This window comes from Clytia hemisphaerica, unplaced genomic scaffold (assembly GCF_902728285.1).
Source record: "Clytia hemisphaerica strain Z4C2 unplaced genomic scaffold, Clytia hemisphaerica genome assembly, whole genome shotgun sequence".
Classification (NCBI taxonomy): domain Eukaryota; kingdom Metazoa; phylum Cnidaria; class Hydrozoa; order Leptothecata; family Clytiidae; genus Clytia; species Clytia hemisphaerica.
This window is the reverse complement of record NW_027103363.1, coordinates 258,231-276,599: the sequence shown is the minus strand read 5'-3', so window position 1 is coordinate 276,599 and position 18,369 is coordinate 258,231. Positions and strand designations below refer to the sequence as shown.

The 18,369-nt window shown below is 35.0% G+C and overlaps 1 protein-coding gene across 1 annotated transcript; it reads left to right on the top strand.

Moving 5' to 3' along the window:
- Positions 1-12,682: 12,682 nt before the first annotated feature.
- Positions 12,683-17,555, top strand: LOC136822858 (uncharacterized). Its single transcript, XM_067079174.1, has 8 exons — positions 12,683-12,922; positions 13,038-13,265; positions 13,686-13,757; positions 14,707-14,769; positions 15,186-15,269; positions 15,525-15,635; positions 15,863-15,937; positions 16,255-17,555. Exons 2-8 carry the CDS (start codon positions 13,047-13,049, stop codon positions 16,828-16,830), a joined length of 1,200 nt encoding a protein of 399 aa, XP_066935275.1. The 5' UTR covers positions 12,683-12,922; positions 13,038-13,046; the 3' UTR covers positions 16,831-17,555.
- The last annotated feature ends 814 nt before the right edge of the window (positions 17,556-18,369 follow it).

Here is an 18,369-nt window from a genome sequence, read left to right as displayed (position 1 = left end):
AACGGTCTGCTTTGGATAGGATTTCCAAGAGGTAAGCTGATGTGACTTGGTTCCTCATGAGTTGCGATATGAGATTTATTCTACGGTATGTTATCATTGATGTAAAGGCTGATAAGCTATAGTGCTTGAGAAGTTCATTTGTGGCGTGTTTTGACAAGCCTAACAACGATTTAAGCGCAGAGCGGAATTGCCTGTTGAGAAACTGAAGATCGGTTCCAATGATGTCAACAATTTCTAATCCATATAGAACTTTTGGAACGATTAGTGAATTGAATAATGTTGTAATTGTATTAGGGTGCATTTTCCTTATGCCACTGGAGATTAAAGATGAAGCCACTGCCCATAGCTCAGAGATTCTGTCTTGGAGATGTTTGTGGAGAGTCATTTTATGCGATCGAGTGGACCAGTGGAACCCAAGATGTTTGAGGTTCTGCTGAGGGTAGATTGTGTCGCCATTTAATTTGAGTGAAGGGTCAGAGATGATCTGTTTTTCCAGAAATTATAAATTGGGTCTTTCTCTTATCGTTGTTGAACTTAATTCCTTTCAGCTCTCCATGTTCAACAACGGTGTCAATCATTCGTTGGAGATGGTTTAAAGTGGGGCTGAAAGTCATTATCGGCTTGGGTTAAATTTTGAAGAATGTCTTGGAGTTTCTTGTTCGATTCATTGTTGTTGATTGATGTAATTGTTGGGGTATTTAGAAGTTTATCGAAATGGTTTTTAAATTCATTGTTTATATCTTCAGATGTAGTTTTATTGTTGATGGTATACAGTTTTTGCGATTTTGAGCTGGTAAGACGGACCTTTTTCCAATACGATCTAGGGTTAAAGTTCTTGATTTTCTCTACATTGATGTAGTGTTCGGCAGTCAATTGGTTTTTGCACGTCTTAACAAGACAGCGAAAGTCTCTCCTCGCAAGTTTGTATCGATTAAATTCAACTGAACTAATATCTCTAGGGAAACCTTTTTCACGCCAAGAGTTGAACATTTTCTGAAGTGTGTCCCTTTTTTTTTGTTAATTCATTATTCCACCATGCTTTTGATCTGATCCGGTGGAACGATTTGTCAGTGTTGAGTTCATTATATGCTGAGATGACATTTTGTTTTAGAGTGTCAATTAGGAATTCTAAGTCATTTTCAACATTACTTTCGTCAGAATTATAGAGGGTAAGTGAGGCTGCAGTTAAGTTTTGGTATTTTTCTAGAAAAGTTTGGTTTTTCCACATGTATTGTGGGACAAAGTTAGCTTGCTGGGTGTTTTGTTGGTCAAGCTCTTGTTCATGATATTCAAAAGTCACTTCTGTTGAGACAGGAAGATGGTCTCCAGTGTTAAGATGGTTTGGTCTGATGACTTAGGTGTTGGATGTAGAAGTGACGAGTGTTCTCGGGACACAGATGTGGTCAATGTAGGATTGGTTTGGTAAGGAGAGGTGTTGGTAGGTGTATGTTGGCCCTGTCCCTTGTGTGATGTCGATGGGTACAAGTTCGTTTTGTTCGAGAAAATTGTCTAGAAGTGAACTGAGCTGATTGGGATTACTAAGTCTATCCGAAACAGATATCTGAGGGCAGCATTGGAAATCTCCAAGAATAATTGGGTCGGACGATTCTTCAAAGTGTTTCAGGATGCCCGTGATTGTAGACAGTTGAGAGTTATATATACGTTTACTGTACATTATTTTAGCCTTTTTATGCTTCTAAATGTTAAAAACCCCAGAGCTTTCTTATTTTTCCCCTGTAAGAATCAGCTGTCAGAAGTTTTCCTTATTTACAAATAAAATTACAAAAAAATATTGGACATATCGTTTATTAACTTTTTTTGTTATTTTTTATTTCATATTTGTTGTTGGTTGTCAATTTTTGCCACTTCCTCCCCTCTTTTCTTTAAGACGGCCGCTTGAGAACGTCGGGTACGGGACGCCGAACCGGGCTCTAGGCCGACTTTTTAACATTTCCCTTTCTGTACTTAACTTTGTGCCAATGTTTTAATTTCTTTCTTCTTGTTAAGCTGACGGGTGACTCTAGTAGAGTGGCAGGAGATGCTTAAGGTACCACACCTGATCTCAGACTTCGGTCTTCAGCTTATCATTTCCTTTTGAGTCTTGTGCATTTCTTTTGTTTTTTATTTTTGTTATTTCTTTCTTCTTTCTTCTTATTTCAGATCCTCGCTCTTGAAATGTCACATGGAGTGCCACAAGGATCCGTACTTGGTCCTCTGCTCTTTCTGATTTACATCAATGCCCTGAATACATCTTTATCTAGTATCCTTTTTGCAGATGACACTTGTCTTTTCCTTAGTGACAAAGATCCTAATCAACTTAAAAACACTCTCAATCAAGAATTAGATAAGATCTCTAATTGGCTCACAACCAACAAACTTACTCTTAATGTCTCCAAATCAAACTTCATCCTGTTCTATGGCAAACATAACAAAATTAAAGACTTTAACTTGACTATTTCAGGTCAGAGACTCCAAAACACAAACAGCTGTAAATAAGTTGGAGTCCTCATTGATGACAAACTCAATTGGAAACAGCAAGTCACCATGGTAGGCACCAAAATCAAACGAGGAGTAGGTATGATACATAAAATAGGTAGGTTTCTTGCAAAGAGAAACCTGATATCGTTGTATTACTCACTCATTCAATCCCACCTAACATATTGTATTACATCATGGGGTGGTCCTGAGACTGCTGGGCTAAATCAGGTAAACAAATTAATCATTAAATGTAGTAAATTCATAAACAACAAAACTAATGATAATCCTAATGTAAACCAGGTCAATTTCAAACGGTTGAGTATCCAAAATTTATTTAAACTTGAAGCATGTAAACTTGTATATAAATTCTTGAATGGTACATTAAACAAATCATCTTCAGATTTATTCACTCGTCATCCCCGTCTCCATGACATCAACCATCCAACTAGGAGAGACAGTAGCAAAAGTGTGGCTGTAACCCATTTTGATCAAACTGACTGTTCTGTTATGTACAACGCCCCCTTAGCTTGGCACCAGTTTGATTGCTACAAAACCACTAAATTCTCTATTCATACTATGAGTCATAATCTAAAAAAGGGCTTGGCCCTAACACAGTAAAAATATTTCGTCCGTTTTCCATTTTCTTATATTCCCATTTTTATCATAGAACTTGTGCTATTTTAAATCTTGTAGTCCATTTTGTATATAAATGTATAATACCAAAAACCTTCCCTTTTTTTGACTTTTTTGAAAAGTGATATTTTAGCATTTAGGCTATAACTTTTGATCAAGTTGACTTAATTTAATAAAGGACCCCTCAAAATTTAATTTTATCCTTCCTCTTTCCAATGCAAAAAGATTCATTATTTAAAAGTTCATAGAACTCGAGAAAATTCACTTCAAAGAGCGGAACTTTTTTCTGGGACACCCGGTAGGTATATTAAAATAGTCAATCAACATCTTGTATATATGTACTATGTCATTCAAAATACCAAAAATATTCTCAAGTTTCCAATCAATTTAATTGAATGTCAAGAGTATGAATTCAATAAGATTGGGTTAATCATTCCACCATTTATGAAATCAGCCTTTTTAGAGTTTCATATATCTGCAAGTTTTGCAAACACCAAAGTTAAGTAGAAAAGTGATCAGCCATAATAAATGATAAACATTCACAACATATTAGTTTTTTAACTCATCTGTCTTTTGGTACTTTAGGCCAGGTCGTCCTCAAAAGTTTAAAAGTGTCCTAAATTCTTTGAAGCTCATCATTTGATCATCTTTGAGTACATCTTTCTGGTTAACTTCAAATTATATCTTTCTGTTACGAAGATGATTTGATTGCCAGTAAAACATTTTCACATTCATTTAGATTAGAACGAAGTCAAAGTTTCTAATTTTCTGATCAAAGTTTTTCTGCTTCAGCCATTTTGAAAATTTCGACGAAAATTCTGAGAAATTAGTAATATTGATTATTTTTGCTGACTCGGCAAAACAATTGTTCTTATTGCTGACGCGGCAAAATTGATTGTTTTCGTTCACTAATTATGCGGAAACCCTGTAGATATAGTTTATTGTATTAGAAAAACAATAACACGCTATCTGATGAGATCTAACTAAGGTGAAAAGACGTATTGTTTTGGTTATAAGTCTTTGCATAAACAAAGAAACCTTAAACTTTTTGCTTCCACCACAGATACCAAGAACAAACTTATTTTATATTTTACCAAAAATCCACAAACCACTCATCCCAGGAAGGCCGATAGTTTCTGCAGTAAACTCAGTAAACGAAAACATTTCCGATTTTTTATCAAGATGTATCCAACCTCTCACAAAAATGATAAACTCACACATAAAGGACACAAAAGATTTCCTACGCTCCATAGTCAACAAAAAGATAATAGACACAACTTACCTAGTGACAATAGATGTCACCTCCCTATACACAAATATACCAACCGAGGAAGGTGCGAACGCATGTTTACACTACATAGATCAATAGAAACAACTCCTTCCGAAATTCACTCCAAACAAAAATATAATACAAACACTTTTACATTTCGTACTTGAACACAACTATTTTTTATTCAAAGACATCCTATATAAACAAATACAAGGCGTTGCCATGGGTACAAAGGTTGCTCCAAACTTCGCTGATTTTTTCCTTGGCAGATTTGAAGAACAATATATACTTACACCAGAAATAAAAACCAAAATTAAACTTTACAAGAGGTATCTAGACGACATTTTCATGCTCTGGACTGGAAATAAAAAAGAACTTAAAAATTTTATGAACTATATTAATAACATACATCCAACAATCAAATTCACACATAAATACTCAGCAGACGAAATAGACTTCCTTGACTCCAGCATATACAAAGATCACAAAAGCAACACCTTCAAGAGTAAACTCTACAAAAAACCAACAGACACAAACTCACTCAAGACATCGCTTGCTAACCACAGACAACAAAATTCTTCAACAACAACTTAGCCATCTTAAAAATGACCTCTGCGATAGAGGGTACCCACCACCACTTGTGAATAAAAACATCAACAAAACAAAACACCAAAAACAATTCCGCTGCCTGTATAATAAACAAAAACAACAAAAACAGCGAAAACATGGCTTCACATACAAAAACAAAACCCCCTCAAATCTCCCATTTATCATAAAATATTGCGAACACTTCACTATTATACAAAAGATACTTTCCAAACACTGGCCCATCATTCAAAAAGATGACACAGTGAAAGATATTTACCCTAAAAAACCTTTTTTAGTTTACAAAAGACACCCTAACCGCAACACGTTTCTCATAAATATATATCTTAAGTAGCCATAATTGTAATTTAATATATACTTTTATTTTTATTTATGTAACACATTCACTCTTACTACCCTTCTACTTGGAACACTATATCCAAAACGATAGCACTTACGATACTTCTCACAACCCCTACACTACCTCAAAAATGATAACACTTACGTTACGATCTTCAAAACAACCGCCACACTATCGATAACATAAACATATGCTTATTAAATAAACCCACAATATATAGGAAAACAACCCCAAAAACGACGTAAGCCGATTATCAACAACACACCATTATGCCCATAAAAGTTACAAACATCTCCAAGTCAAATTCTACTATGGTATTCTGAAATTGACAACAACCAAAGGTACCGTCATTATTGTTACGAAAGATAATTTTCAAATTGATATGAAATCGATAGAATCAGTTGACTGGAAGAAAATTGAAGACGAGGAGAAGAAAAAATCCTACAATCAATAATGCTTTTATTATTGGTTGCACCATTGACATATACCCTCAGTGCACCAATACAGGGGCGTCGCCAGGGTGTCGCAAGTTGCGCTCCTGCGACACCTTTTTTTGCGGTAGTAAAATTTTAGGACTAGGGTATTCTGTATTCTGTATGAGAGAGACACGATTCTGCTTCTGCGATTCCCCGCGCGCGCCCTTAGAAGCGTAGGGTGGTTTATTGGCGTAGGGCGGATGAGAGACTTTTGTAGATAAAATTACGTCTCCGATTCGAATAATGCTTCACTTGCCCTAGCGCTGCTTCGCCGCTAGTAGGGTAGCGTCAACTTTTCGGGAACGGTAAAATGTAATTTTGCGACATTGAGTTATCAAGTGCGTCATGATGGAAAATTTCTTTTTTACGGTAACGAGTCGATTTAGCCATTTACCTGTCACATTGCAAACAGCTAAAAAGCTCATCCGGCAGCCGTAGTGTAAGACTCTGACAAAGAAAACTCAGAACATTCCAGAGAATCTTTCTCCTCTTCGCAAAACAGCCATGGCTTCGGTTAATGTGTTGGATGAAGTGTTGCTTATTTTAAAAAGTGGTGACCTGGATAAAATAAGAAAACTGTTTGATGAATATTTGAACGATATCAGCAATGCTGTTTGGTTTGGCAACTTGATGCTCCACAAGAATTCTGTTGCCAGAAACAACAAAGTGGAATGATGTCAGAATTCTGTACCAAATAAACACTTGGTGGAAAATTTGGTCCAATTGAGGTTAGTTTTATTTCAGTTCTGATTCATTTCATTTTACAAGGCTACTTTTTCAAATTAAGATTGATTGATTGCAACGAGCAGAGATTATTGTAATCTGATATGTTTTTTTCTCTATACATTTGTGGTTTTTTATGCTCCCTCCTCCCTTCAATCAAGAGAAATGCTTTTTTAAAGTGGAAGTGTTTTGTTTTATTTAAATGACATACTTGACTTGTTACGTAATTCTCTAATGACGTGCGTGTTGTGTTATTGAGCAACTTACTCAACTGATTTTAATCACGTTTTTAATAATCTCTTGACATCAAAAGCCTGTTGACATTTTTCTCGTGTGTGTTTTATTTATATGAGATGAAAAAAAATGTTTTATATGAAATCCTCAGTCAATTAGATATCGAGAGCTCAAACATTTTTCAGAGATATGAGTGCAAGATCTCGTTAATGAATGGTGTTTTCCTTGTCTGAAAAAAATGAGACGTAGAGAAAATTAGAAATTAACGCAGAATATTTTGTTGATTCAAACCAAAAATTTGACATTAGTAGATATTATGAAAAATTGCAAAAGGTGGTTGTTGGTTAGTTCCTCTCGGTCGGCATACTGCCCAGTCCACCTGTCCACTTGAATTAATCACAATCTTCCTTTCCTTTATAGCTCTCAATCAAATGGTAATTGTTTGTACAGTTCGATTTCAATCCATTTGGTTGGTGATCGTCACTTGCTCAAAAGTTAAGGGTAACTTCTTGGTTTGAACTTTTTTAAATGCTGAGTTTTATTACAACCACCCAAATTTTCACTATGCTCATAATGTGCATCGTGATTCTTTTCGCAACTACAATAGTGCAGTTAGCTTTGCTTTCAAAACTGAGCCACCTGACCACGTTCCCTATTCTAAAGATCTTGTTTATTCAGAAGCTCTCCATATGTGTCAAAACTTTAAATTTTCATCTTATGCATGTATTCTAGCTCTTTCTTCTGTCATAAAAACACAAATTAGAGTTCATTGTCCTAAATTTGGCGGTGAAAATGGCAACTCCTATGTTACTCTTTTTAATTCAGTGATTTTCCCTCGTCATTTTTATGAAGAGCTTTCCAAACCTAATTATCTGAACTGGTACGACATAATGTTTTGTCGAGAGAGTTTTTGTGAGAAGGGTAAACTGAATCATTTTGCTCCCCTAGTTTCTTTAAAAGATTTTAAGTTTCAAAGTAGGGTAAAAAAGGGAACCAAAAGAGGTCACCCAGATCCTCAAGTTAATAAAATCTCTTTTCCTCCTGTCCCTAAGAAACCACAATCTGCTTCTTTAAAGTCTTCAAAAACTATAGCTACATCAACAAAACCACGATGTAAAAAGAATTCTCCTTTCCAGGGAAATACCATTTTTGACACGTATTTGTTTAAATCTTGTCAAATAGTTCCTTCTTCTTCTTCAAATATTGTTACTTCCTCGTGTGCTATTGTTACGTCATCCTCTCAGACTATTTTGACAACAGTATCTAATTCAACATCCTCTGTTTCCCTAAGTTTGCCTGTTATGTCCTCAGGCCCTGCTGCTGTTATACCAGCAACTCATCAAGTAACTTTTTCCTCTCCTAGTGAGTCTGCTTCAGCTGTTGCCCTTTCTTCTCCTAGTGAGCCGTCCAGTAAGCATAGTTATTTTTCTACTTCATTACCTTCAACTTCCAAAACAGTTGTTAAAGCATCTGCTAATAAGGATAAGCTAGTTCAGTCTTATAACTCGTATAGTGATGTTCCAATTGAGCTCAGATATGATGTTAGTAACTATTTTGCTATTTCTAAAAACTTAAATGATGGTGAGAGATATGATTTGATCAAAAATTGTTTTATACCTGATAAAAAACTTCTTATTTCCTAAACATGGAACTTCTTCTTTTAACCCAAAATATTTGAAAAATAATTCTACTTGGGCTAGATATTCTAAAAGTCAAGGTGGTGTATTTTGCTTGCCTTGTTCATTATTTGTTCCGAGCAAAAACAATTTTTGAACTTTTTATTGAATATTCTTAGAGAGTAGAGAAGAGCATAATGGATTAAAGAAATATTTTTAGGGTATATAAAGTCACATTCATTTGAAATTGCTGATTTTCCAACGATTTGTGAAACAATTTGTATAATTTTCCTCAAATTCGTAAAAGTAAACGTTGTAAGTTTGTTGTACGCCTGAAGTGTTTGAGTAAATCTCTAAAGGGGCACAGTCTTCCTGGACCTGAGCAGTTGTATCTAGGGTTTGTATTTACGATTCTAGTGACCCTATAAATATTTTGCTTGCAACTTGCGAATCGAGTGACTTGCCTGAATCGCTTCGCAATTCTTATACATATACACTAGTTTGCTCATACCAGTGGTAATTTAACATCACAAACAAATTTTGTTTCTCAATGTGTTGTTCCAGGAAAATCTTTTTCTGGTGCTTTCAAGCGCCATTTAGGTGTAAATATCTTATCTTAGCTTACGGACACGATAACTCTTTTACGGAGCCCAAATTTTATAAGGTTTAAGATTTTCTTATTAAAGTGAAAGTATACTAAATTTCGTTACCGTAAAATTGATAAAAATCTGATTTGCATAATTCGCGCGAAAAAGAAATTTACCTGAGACGAGTTAAATATCCCGGAGCCGATTTGAAATATATCTGGACATCAAAGTAAAAAAAGAAATCTCGCTACCGTAATAATAGTGAAGCTTTTTCCCGCCAAACACAGCATCTCTGGTTGTAGCTGGTTGGAACCAAATTTCAGCTGAGCGTCTTTAACTTATAACTTTTAGAGACTTTATTAAATCGTAACAGATAACAGAAAATAGTTAAACGAAGCTTTGATTTAGAAGGTGAGTAGATAATGATAGAAATACCCGTTTATTCTCAGCAATCTGTAGACTATTTGACAAACTTTTTTCACCAACCCCCTTGGAAATTTCGAATAACAAATGAAAGTAAAATTTTGAAAAAAAGGGGCTGCGAAAAAACTACTGAGGCTAGTTTTTGAAGAGAGACCACATTGATCCTGGGTCTGTAAACCTTCAAATACGACTCCCTGCCCTGATTCCCCAGACTCCAGAGATTTTCTTGTTTCGTGCCTGGGATTTTAACATAACTTTTTGATACTTAAGCCGGACTGGATGCGCGATCCCTGCAACGTACCTAAACTATCAGGTGATTGCCTAGGCAGGCTTCAATTTCACAATCTCTATTCTGCCCGCTTTCTGCGTGGTTTGTTTGTCAGGGCTATAGAAATATTTTTTTCGTTCCCCGCCCCGGACATTTGCCCCATTAGTGTTGTGAGCCCGATCCCATAAAACCATATTTTACTTGCGACCACACGTCCACTTATGCGGCCTTGCAGTTCACTTATCTCGCTGCACGGTTTGTTTGTCCGGGAATAGAATTTTTTTTTCGTTCCCCCGACATTTCCCCCATCTTGCCCAGTGTTGTAAGCTCAATCCCATAAAACCATATTTTAGCTATGAACGGAAATCCCCGCTAGAAAAAATCAAAACATTGATAAGTGGTTAAACTTTCTAAATAACTTTGCTAAATCAAAACACGGGAAAACATCATGCGACGTATGACCACAACTCCCGCTCGCTTCAATCAAGAATTTGGTCACATGATCTGCCAGCAAAAATCGACCAATGAAATCGTTTTTCTATATATCTTCTTTTGTAAAAAAACAAGAACCTTCTCACTTCCAAATGTTATGTCCAGGCGAACTGAAATTTCCTCTAATAAGAGCATAATCATTATTTTGAATGGTTCCTAGACAAGATTTTTTCTATCTTCCAGAGACTGGCGTCACAGTGGAGTTAAAATACCAAGACGGGATTGTTTCCAAAGGAGAGGCTGCCACCTATGCAATTCGCCGTATTGTTGGTAGCTTAACTGACTACCCATCAGATGAGTTTGACCATACCACAGGAAAAAAATCAAAAATTTCAATTTTGGCTATTATGTTTTTTATAAGTTTTGCAATAATATTTTATGTTTATACAGTTGACGTCAAATACAAAACTGGACGGTTGTCGTCTGAAAATGCACAAAGATTGGGGTAAAAATTCAAGAAAATAATCAAAAATCACCATCAATAAACGACTTTTGCAGTCCGTCAAAGTGCATCATAAATGAAGAAAACGCACTAAAATATACCCTACAATGCAGGAAATGCCACACTGTTTAGTCCATTATCTTTGTACAGAACTGCCACTTTACCAGATCCAGATATGCTTGTCATACAAATCAAGAAGTTTCCAGTGTCAAAACTGTACCAAAATCGTTTTAGGATGGCAACTGTGATCCGGAAAGGGCGTGGACATGTATTGGTCAACAACGGTTACACGTATAAACATAACAAGTTGAGGCCCAATGCGATATATTGGAAATATACTGTACCAATACAACTTGTTAATCGCGTGTGACCACCAACGTCATTAATTTTCATAATTTAAATAATGTCGTTATCAACCTTATCAACGAAACTGCACACAATCACATCCCAGGGTAGCAAGTTATCGATCGTCAGAGATTCATAAAACCTGATAAGAGATGCAATATTGACTGATCCAACGTTGCCTATCAGAAGGGTATACGATCAATGCTTGGTACAACACGGAAACAAAATCGACATTGCACCAACGTTCCACGAAATCAGGTCGGTTTTAGATAGAGAGAGAGACGAGTCCAATTGCCTGGGATTCCCCATTCAGCCCCTAGGCTAAGTTCGGTAGTGATAAAATATAAGGTTATTAGATTATTAGAATATTTAAGATAATTTAAATTGTTTGATACCTAGTTGATTTTTTCGATTTGTCTAGGCTAGAAAAACTTTTTTCTTTAAGCAAACCTACAAAGTCAGCCATTTTATGGAAATTGGGGTCAAATTTCTTAGATAGAAGGGGTAAAGTGCGCCTAATCTAAATCACTGTTCTGACTCTCTGATATCTATATATACACAAATCATCGTTCCAGAGATGATGTCTTCGGAAGAGGATAGACAGGACGAAAACGGTGATTCATTTTACTATGTACGGTCTCTGCCCTGGCGCAGTAAGAAATACAATCGAATAGTTTCAAAAATTGACGAGGCCTACATGCAGAACATGTCTGCCAAGGCAAAGAAACAGTACAACAAAAGGGTGCCTGGTTCACCATCAAAACGTCCACGTCCGCCCGTTAAATGTTTGTCACATGTATATGATAAGTATGTGGTGAAAGAGTAGAAGCATTGAAAATTTGCTGGTGTGGAATTGTATTTGCTTTTTTAGGGATAAATACCCAAATTCAAAACTAAGATTAATAAATTTTCATTTTTCATTTGTATACAATTCATTTCAACATACACAACGATTTTATTATATTATAGTATTTTATTATTAGGGTCTAGCTTAAAATATGTACAAAACAAGATCGTCCTTGTTTTATGCCTTTAAGTCTTTTCTTAACGGGATTTTTTTCTGCATAGAAAAAGATGATTATGATACACTTTTAAGAGTTTGTTGAAGGTTAGTAAATAAAAGTGTTCTGCGGCTTCTTGGTCGAACTGAAAATTCATGTTGGGTTGACAAAATGCATCGAATTTTGAAGTAAAGCCTGTACACCAAGGAAGCCTGTACACCAAGGAAGCCTGTACCAAGGAAGCCTGTACACCAAGGAAGCCTGTACACCAAGGAAGCCTGTACACCAAGGAAGCCTGTACACCAAGGAAGCCTGTACACCAAGGAAGCCTGTACACCAAGGAAGCCTGTACACCAAGGAAGCCTGTACACCAAGGAAGCCTGTACACCAAGGAAGCCTGTACACCAAGGAAGCCTGTACACCAAGGAAGCATGTTCCTTCAATTTTTTAACTCTTCAAAATGTTTTTAAAGTGGCAGAAGTGAGAATGGTTTAGGCTAAAATTAGTAGAATTTGATAAAAAAACATTTCTGAGAATGCCAGCTTCAGCAACCATTATTTTTACAAAGTTTAATTATTTTGTCTACATGCGTCCGATGGACACATTAGATTTTCGAGTTTGCGTGTCGTTAACTTAGCTTTTTTAATCTTAAGTTCCGTAATCTTTTTTGGGATTTTTTTGGTTCACTCTGCCTTCACGTTTTTGCCTTTGACGTTAGCATAAAAATTTTAAAATTTAGAATATTTACAGCGAAAATTGATTTTCTGAAATTTTTACGTTGTTACATGTTTTTAAATGAAAGTAATTTCAAACACACCCTGAAAAGCACTATCAGATAATGGTATAGTAGTCTAAGGCTTTATTTATCAATTTAACAGTACACGGAACGAACGGAGGTGTTCAAAACGGGAAACCCTGGTTTGTGGCGCAGACTCCCTAGACTTCAGTGACACCATCGAAAAGAAAATTTTTAAATTAATGGAAAAAGGTGAAAAATTTACGTTAGAAGCGTTTTTATAAGTAAATTTAAAACTCTTACACAAATTTTACATGCCTAAAATCCAGATTCACATCATTGCAAGCAATATTTTTCTCTTTTTCAGCCAAACGAGATGTTTGTACATTGGACTACAGCAACATGCTCCTTAATAATATGGGGTAAATTGCTTGAAATAGAGGGAAATGGCATTCCTATTGATCAAGCATTTTGCAGGAGGTTCACAAAGGAGATCAAAGATTACAGCAAGAAAATGAACTTTTTGAATCGTTGCGTGAACGAAGGCGGTAATTTGACCAAACAACGTATCAGAGAAATCATGAAGGACTTAAAGGTAAGATTGGGAAAATGGTGCGTGAAAGGTGTGAGGATTACTGCGTTTTTTTCGCACTAAACTGTTTTTTATTAAAACCTTGAAATTTGAATTGAGGTACAAACTGTTTGCACTTTAAATCTCAAACTGTTCTTATTTTGTTATCATCTTTTGTGGGCATTTTAGGTCATTTTTTTCCTTTCCATATGTTTCTACCTAATCGACAAAAAATAAACATTCCTGCCTTGGGCTTGTGCTTTAATTGTTCCTTATTTTTTGGCCATTTTGAGCCTCATTGTTGTTCTTATAAAATTGTTGTTATATAAAAAACGATTTAAGTTTGCAAGCAAGTTTTCAAAATATTACTATATTATTTGAAATCTGAAAAGTCAACAAATTGAACTAGACTTTTTTTAGCGGTATTGTTTTCTTTACCTGAAGGAAGAAGTTTCGGTTGACATTGGAGAAGATGAAAATTATTTGATCAAAGAGCTTCAGCTGAAAAATAGAAAGGTAAAACTAAACTCTAAACTATATTGTAACTATACAAATTGAACCCAATATACACCCCCTTCTCACAGACCCGGTGGAAAATTTTTGACCAGTGGGGATAAAATTAAGGAACTAAATTCCAATGGGGATAGAAATTCCTTTCTTTTTTATGATCGGGGATTTGAATTCTATTGTTTTAACTACAAAAAAACCAAAATTTTTCGAGGGGGATAGCATTCTTTGTTATTTTCCACCGGGGACAAAAATTCTGGGGTTATTTTCCACCGGGGACGATTTTTGGGGCTATTTTTCCAGTGGGGCGGGGGTCCCACCGGGGCTGTGAGAAGGGGGTGTCAATATGTGGTAGATAAAACTTTTATCTTCTTTTTCTTATCATATGGAAAGTTTCATACAAGATCAAACCTAATGATATGGACAACGACAATAAAGGTCGCATTTGACAGAAGTAGGAATAGGATGAATGCAAAATTAGGAACTTACCTTTCGCTTTTGAGCAACTTCGTCACTTTAACTAAACAGTTTTTATATAAAAATCAGTTGTATCGAGAGAAACCTCGTAATTCTTTTTTTTTTCGATTTTAGCCTTGAAATATTCATAATCCTACCTCGGTTAGGGGAGGGGGAGGGACGAAACACCCCCCCTGAAATATTTTTTGAATAACCTTTATCAAGGAATTGTTATACAGTCTTGAAACTTTAGAACAATTTCTAATCTTTTATTTTGACAAACTTTCATGGAAAAACTTATTTTCGTCTGCTCGCTTACGTGAAAAAAAAATACTTTTTCAGTAAAATCCACTGTATTTATCGCCAGTTTTTTAATTAAAATACATTTTGATAGGATAATGCTACATAAAAATTTGACAGAAGTGGCTCGACAAAATTGAAAAAAATATATTTACTCATCAAACTCTATTTCTTTACTCTATTTCTTTTTGTTCAATTTTAGCTCCAGATAAAATTGGCTGAAGAGAAATCAAAAAATGAAAAGTTGAGAAAATGTATTGTTGCAGTAAGTCCAGTCATAACTTTTTACATTATATTTCATTATCAATTTTAGTGCTGCTGCAAGGGAATCTGACTCAAGTGGCTGGCTTTTCAGATTACACCAAGGCACATTTTTTATAATAAATATATGCTATGTGAAGCAACAGTGTTTTACTAGTAGTATAACAGGGTGTTAAATACTGACAGCTTCAGATAGTATATCATATATGCTATCGATCATATATGCTACTATATCATCGAAAAACGGAGTGGTGTGGCGCCTTGAGTAAGCACTCACTGGTGCCCAGGGGCCACCTGAGTATCTCTATCATGTGGTGCATTCAAGCTTTATGAAAATTAGTTACCGTGAAAATAAGTTTCCCTAGGTATTCGAATTGAATTCAATCACAAACTAAAACATTTACTTGCATTTTATTTTAGCTTGAAGGAACATGCAATAAATTGACCACCCGCATCACAAGTTTAGAAACGCTAAACAATGTACAGAAATGTCAATCGAAAAAGGTAAAAAACTTCATCCATTTTACTTTGCACAGTAACATACTCGCTGCTTTCCCATAGCTTGATGTCCATTATGGAACTATTGGTTCTGTTTTTTACAGAGATTACGAAAAGATTTGGAAATTTCTGCAATAAAAGTGGAAAGTTTTTTCTTGAAAATGCAATTATTTTGAAGATTTCTTTTAGATGTCTTTGTATGATGCTTTTTCATAAAAGTCAGGCAATTTTACCTATATAATTTTCTTTCGTGTCTTTTAGAAAAGAGACGAATATCGCAGATCAGAGCTGGCAATGCAAGAAGAAGTCACCAGACTGGCAGAACTTACTGTGAAATACGATCAAAATGAGCTCTTCTTAAGATCAAAATTAGTAAGTTTGTTTGATTTTCACCTGGCTTGTACTACATGGCATTAATTTCATTAGTAAATGACTAAATAATACAACTTTCTTTGACCAAAGAAAACATTTTAAGCGATTTGAGAGGAGAATATTTAAATAAAGGAAAAATTGTTAATCAAAATAACTTTATGATGAAACTCTCTAACACTATGAAAGTAGTGCATTTTATTGACTGACAAAAACTTTATTATTTACAGGTGGAAGCTGAAAAAGAAAATGTCAAGAGTTCGTGGACAATTGATGATTTAAAGAAAAAACGCAAGTCCATTGAGGTATTAGAATATAATCACATTATTAGACAAAGAAAGTAGAGACTTCCATCCTATCCATGCTAATTTCTTCACTGCGATAGTAAAAAGGTTCAGTAAAAATGGAAATGATTTATGTCAGTATTTTGAGACTTTCATCCACTTATCAGAGGACTAAATTTTACGAAACTATATTTCCAATTACCTGTTAGTGAATTTTTCACCAAAATTAAACACTATCTAGACCTCTTGGAACTACAGTAGAGACCAAAGAGAAAAATAATTTTTTTGGTAAAAGAATGATGCTTTGTAAACCTGCAATGTTTTTCTAACTTTTTCAGGATAAAGGGCAACCATCGCCAAAGCGGAGTAAACCGCCAGCAGAATTAGTTAATGAAAGACGGTTGGCAATTATTCAAGAGTTTGAAAACGATCTGAACAACAAACGGTCTGATCACGAGGAGATAAACGACGAGAGAGGAAATATTGTGGAGTTTGAAGTTGAAACAGGTAGTGGGCCGAGTGAAGATATGAACGAGCGGAGCGAAGATGTGAACGATGAAACCGAGCAGAGCGAAGAGATAATTGAACCAGAAAATGAAGAAGAGAATTTTGACTTTACCGGTCCGTATGTAGAAGGAGAGCTGCTCGCGGGAATGAACAATGGAAAAGCCGTCCTTATTGAAGTTACAAGTAGTAATAATAAGAACGTCTACGGAAAGCTGTATAGCAACACCTTGTCAATGTTGAGCAATTTCAATTTCGAAAAATCTTGCAAGCTACCATTGGACAATATCCTAGAAACCAAACCAGCTGCAGAAAAACATTCAAGGAGATCTACCTATAGATTGAACAATTTTGAATTGATAAAAAGCGAAATGAAAGAAAAGAAGAAAAAAAATTTTGATTTTGAATAGATTATTTTATATAATAGGGCATGTTACGAAATTCGTTGCATTTTTGTCCATACTACATAATATTTCAGCTCGACCTAGAGACTAAGCCTTCTTTTTTCAGTATATGAATTTTACCGAGATAGATTTCAAGGGGGAATTCAAAATAAGTAAAAATGTATTATTTCATGGCCTCTAAATCCAGCTGAAATATTATGTGTCGGATGGACAAAATGCATCGAACTTTGAGATAAAGCTGGCACTCAAGGGAAGCTTGTTTTCTCAATTCTTAAAATTTTAGATTTTTTTAAAGAGTAACAGAAAAACGAAGGATTTTTAGGCTAGACATACCAAAACTTGGCCAAAAATGCTTCATTTTTGAGATAGCTAGCATTCTCATGGCGATGTATTTTAAAAGAACCCAAAAAGGACAAAGAGAGAAAATCTTCCGAAGTTTCTTTTATAGCCACTAAGGGACCTACACTCAATAATTTTTCATACCTACGTTTTATTACCTTTCTTTTCTTCCTTTTATTTGCCGACAATAAAGCAATTTTTAACTTTAACTGTAGATTTGTGAACATCTTTTAATTTGGACTGACGTAGCCGAAAAGCTTTGACAAATAATACTTTGAGATTGCTATCATCAAACAAACGTTTTTTTCATAATCTGTATTTTTTATCTTTATACACCAATTCGGTTTCTTTTAAAATCAATTCTTTATGTGTTCTGACCACCCTTAACTAGTCCCAGGCTTTAATTTGCGCAATTATATTGAGCAAAAAAAGTGAGATCATTAAAATGTTTCACGAATGACATTATGACCAACAATGCGTTAGTATTCAATTTTCATTGTTACAAAACTTTAGTAAGGGATTAACATTTGCACTTAATTACACTCTCTAATTAATAAAGGAGGCTGGAACTAGTTTAGGGTGGTCAGAACTGATAAAGACGTGGGTTTTAAAAGAAACCGAATTGATGTATTGACACTTAACGTTTTAAGACCAACTTGGTATTTTTTCCTAACTTCTTACATTGCTCTAGATTCACCAAAAAAGCTATTATTATTGTCATTCAAACATTTTTTATTACTGGCTAAAGTGACGTGTCGATCTGACATAATAAGCTTGAATTTTGTAACATACCCAATAATATATGGAATAATGATATAATATTTTTTGAAATAGATTTACTAATTAACGGCAAATCACTCGAATCTTAAATTTATTTTTGAAAAACGCCTACCTCCCTCGAGCGCCCTATATTTTTCAACGCCCTTTCAATTTTACTGCAGCATACCCTTTCACACTCTGAGTAGCTTTTTGTCAATTTTTCATTAAAATAAAAACTTCAATCGTCGGTTGTGGGTCAAAAATCACTTCTCAGCTTTCGAAAAAAAACTTTCTTCGATTTCCGGAAACTTTTTTATAAGCAAAGCTTCAAGAGTCATATAAATAGAAGCTTTGCAATTCTTTACCTTTCACTAAATGAAACTTTTAAGATAAAACGCTCAGTATCGCAAATGAATTTAATGGTTTTGCTTAATATATCACGGTTTT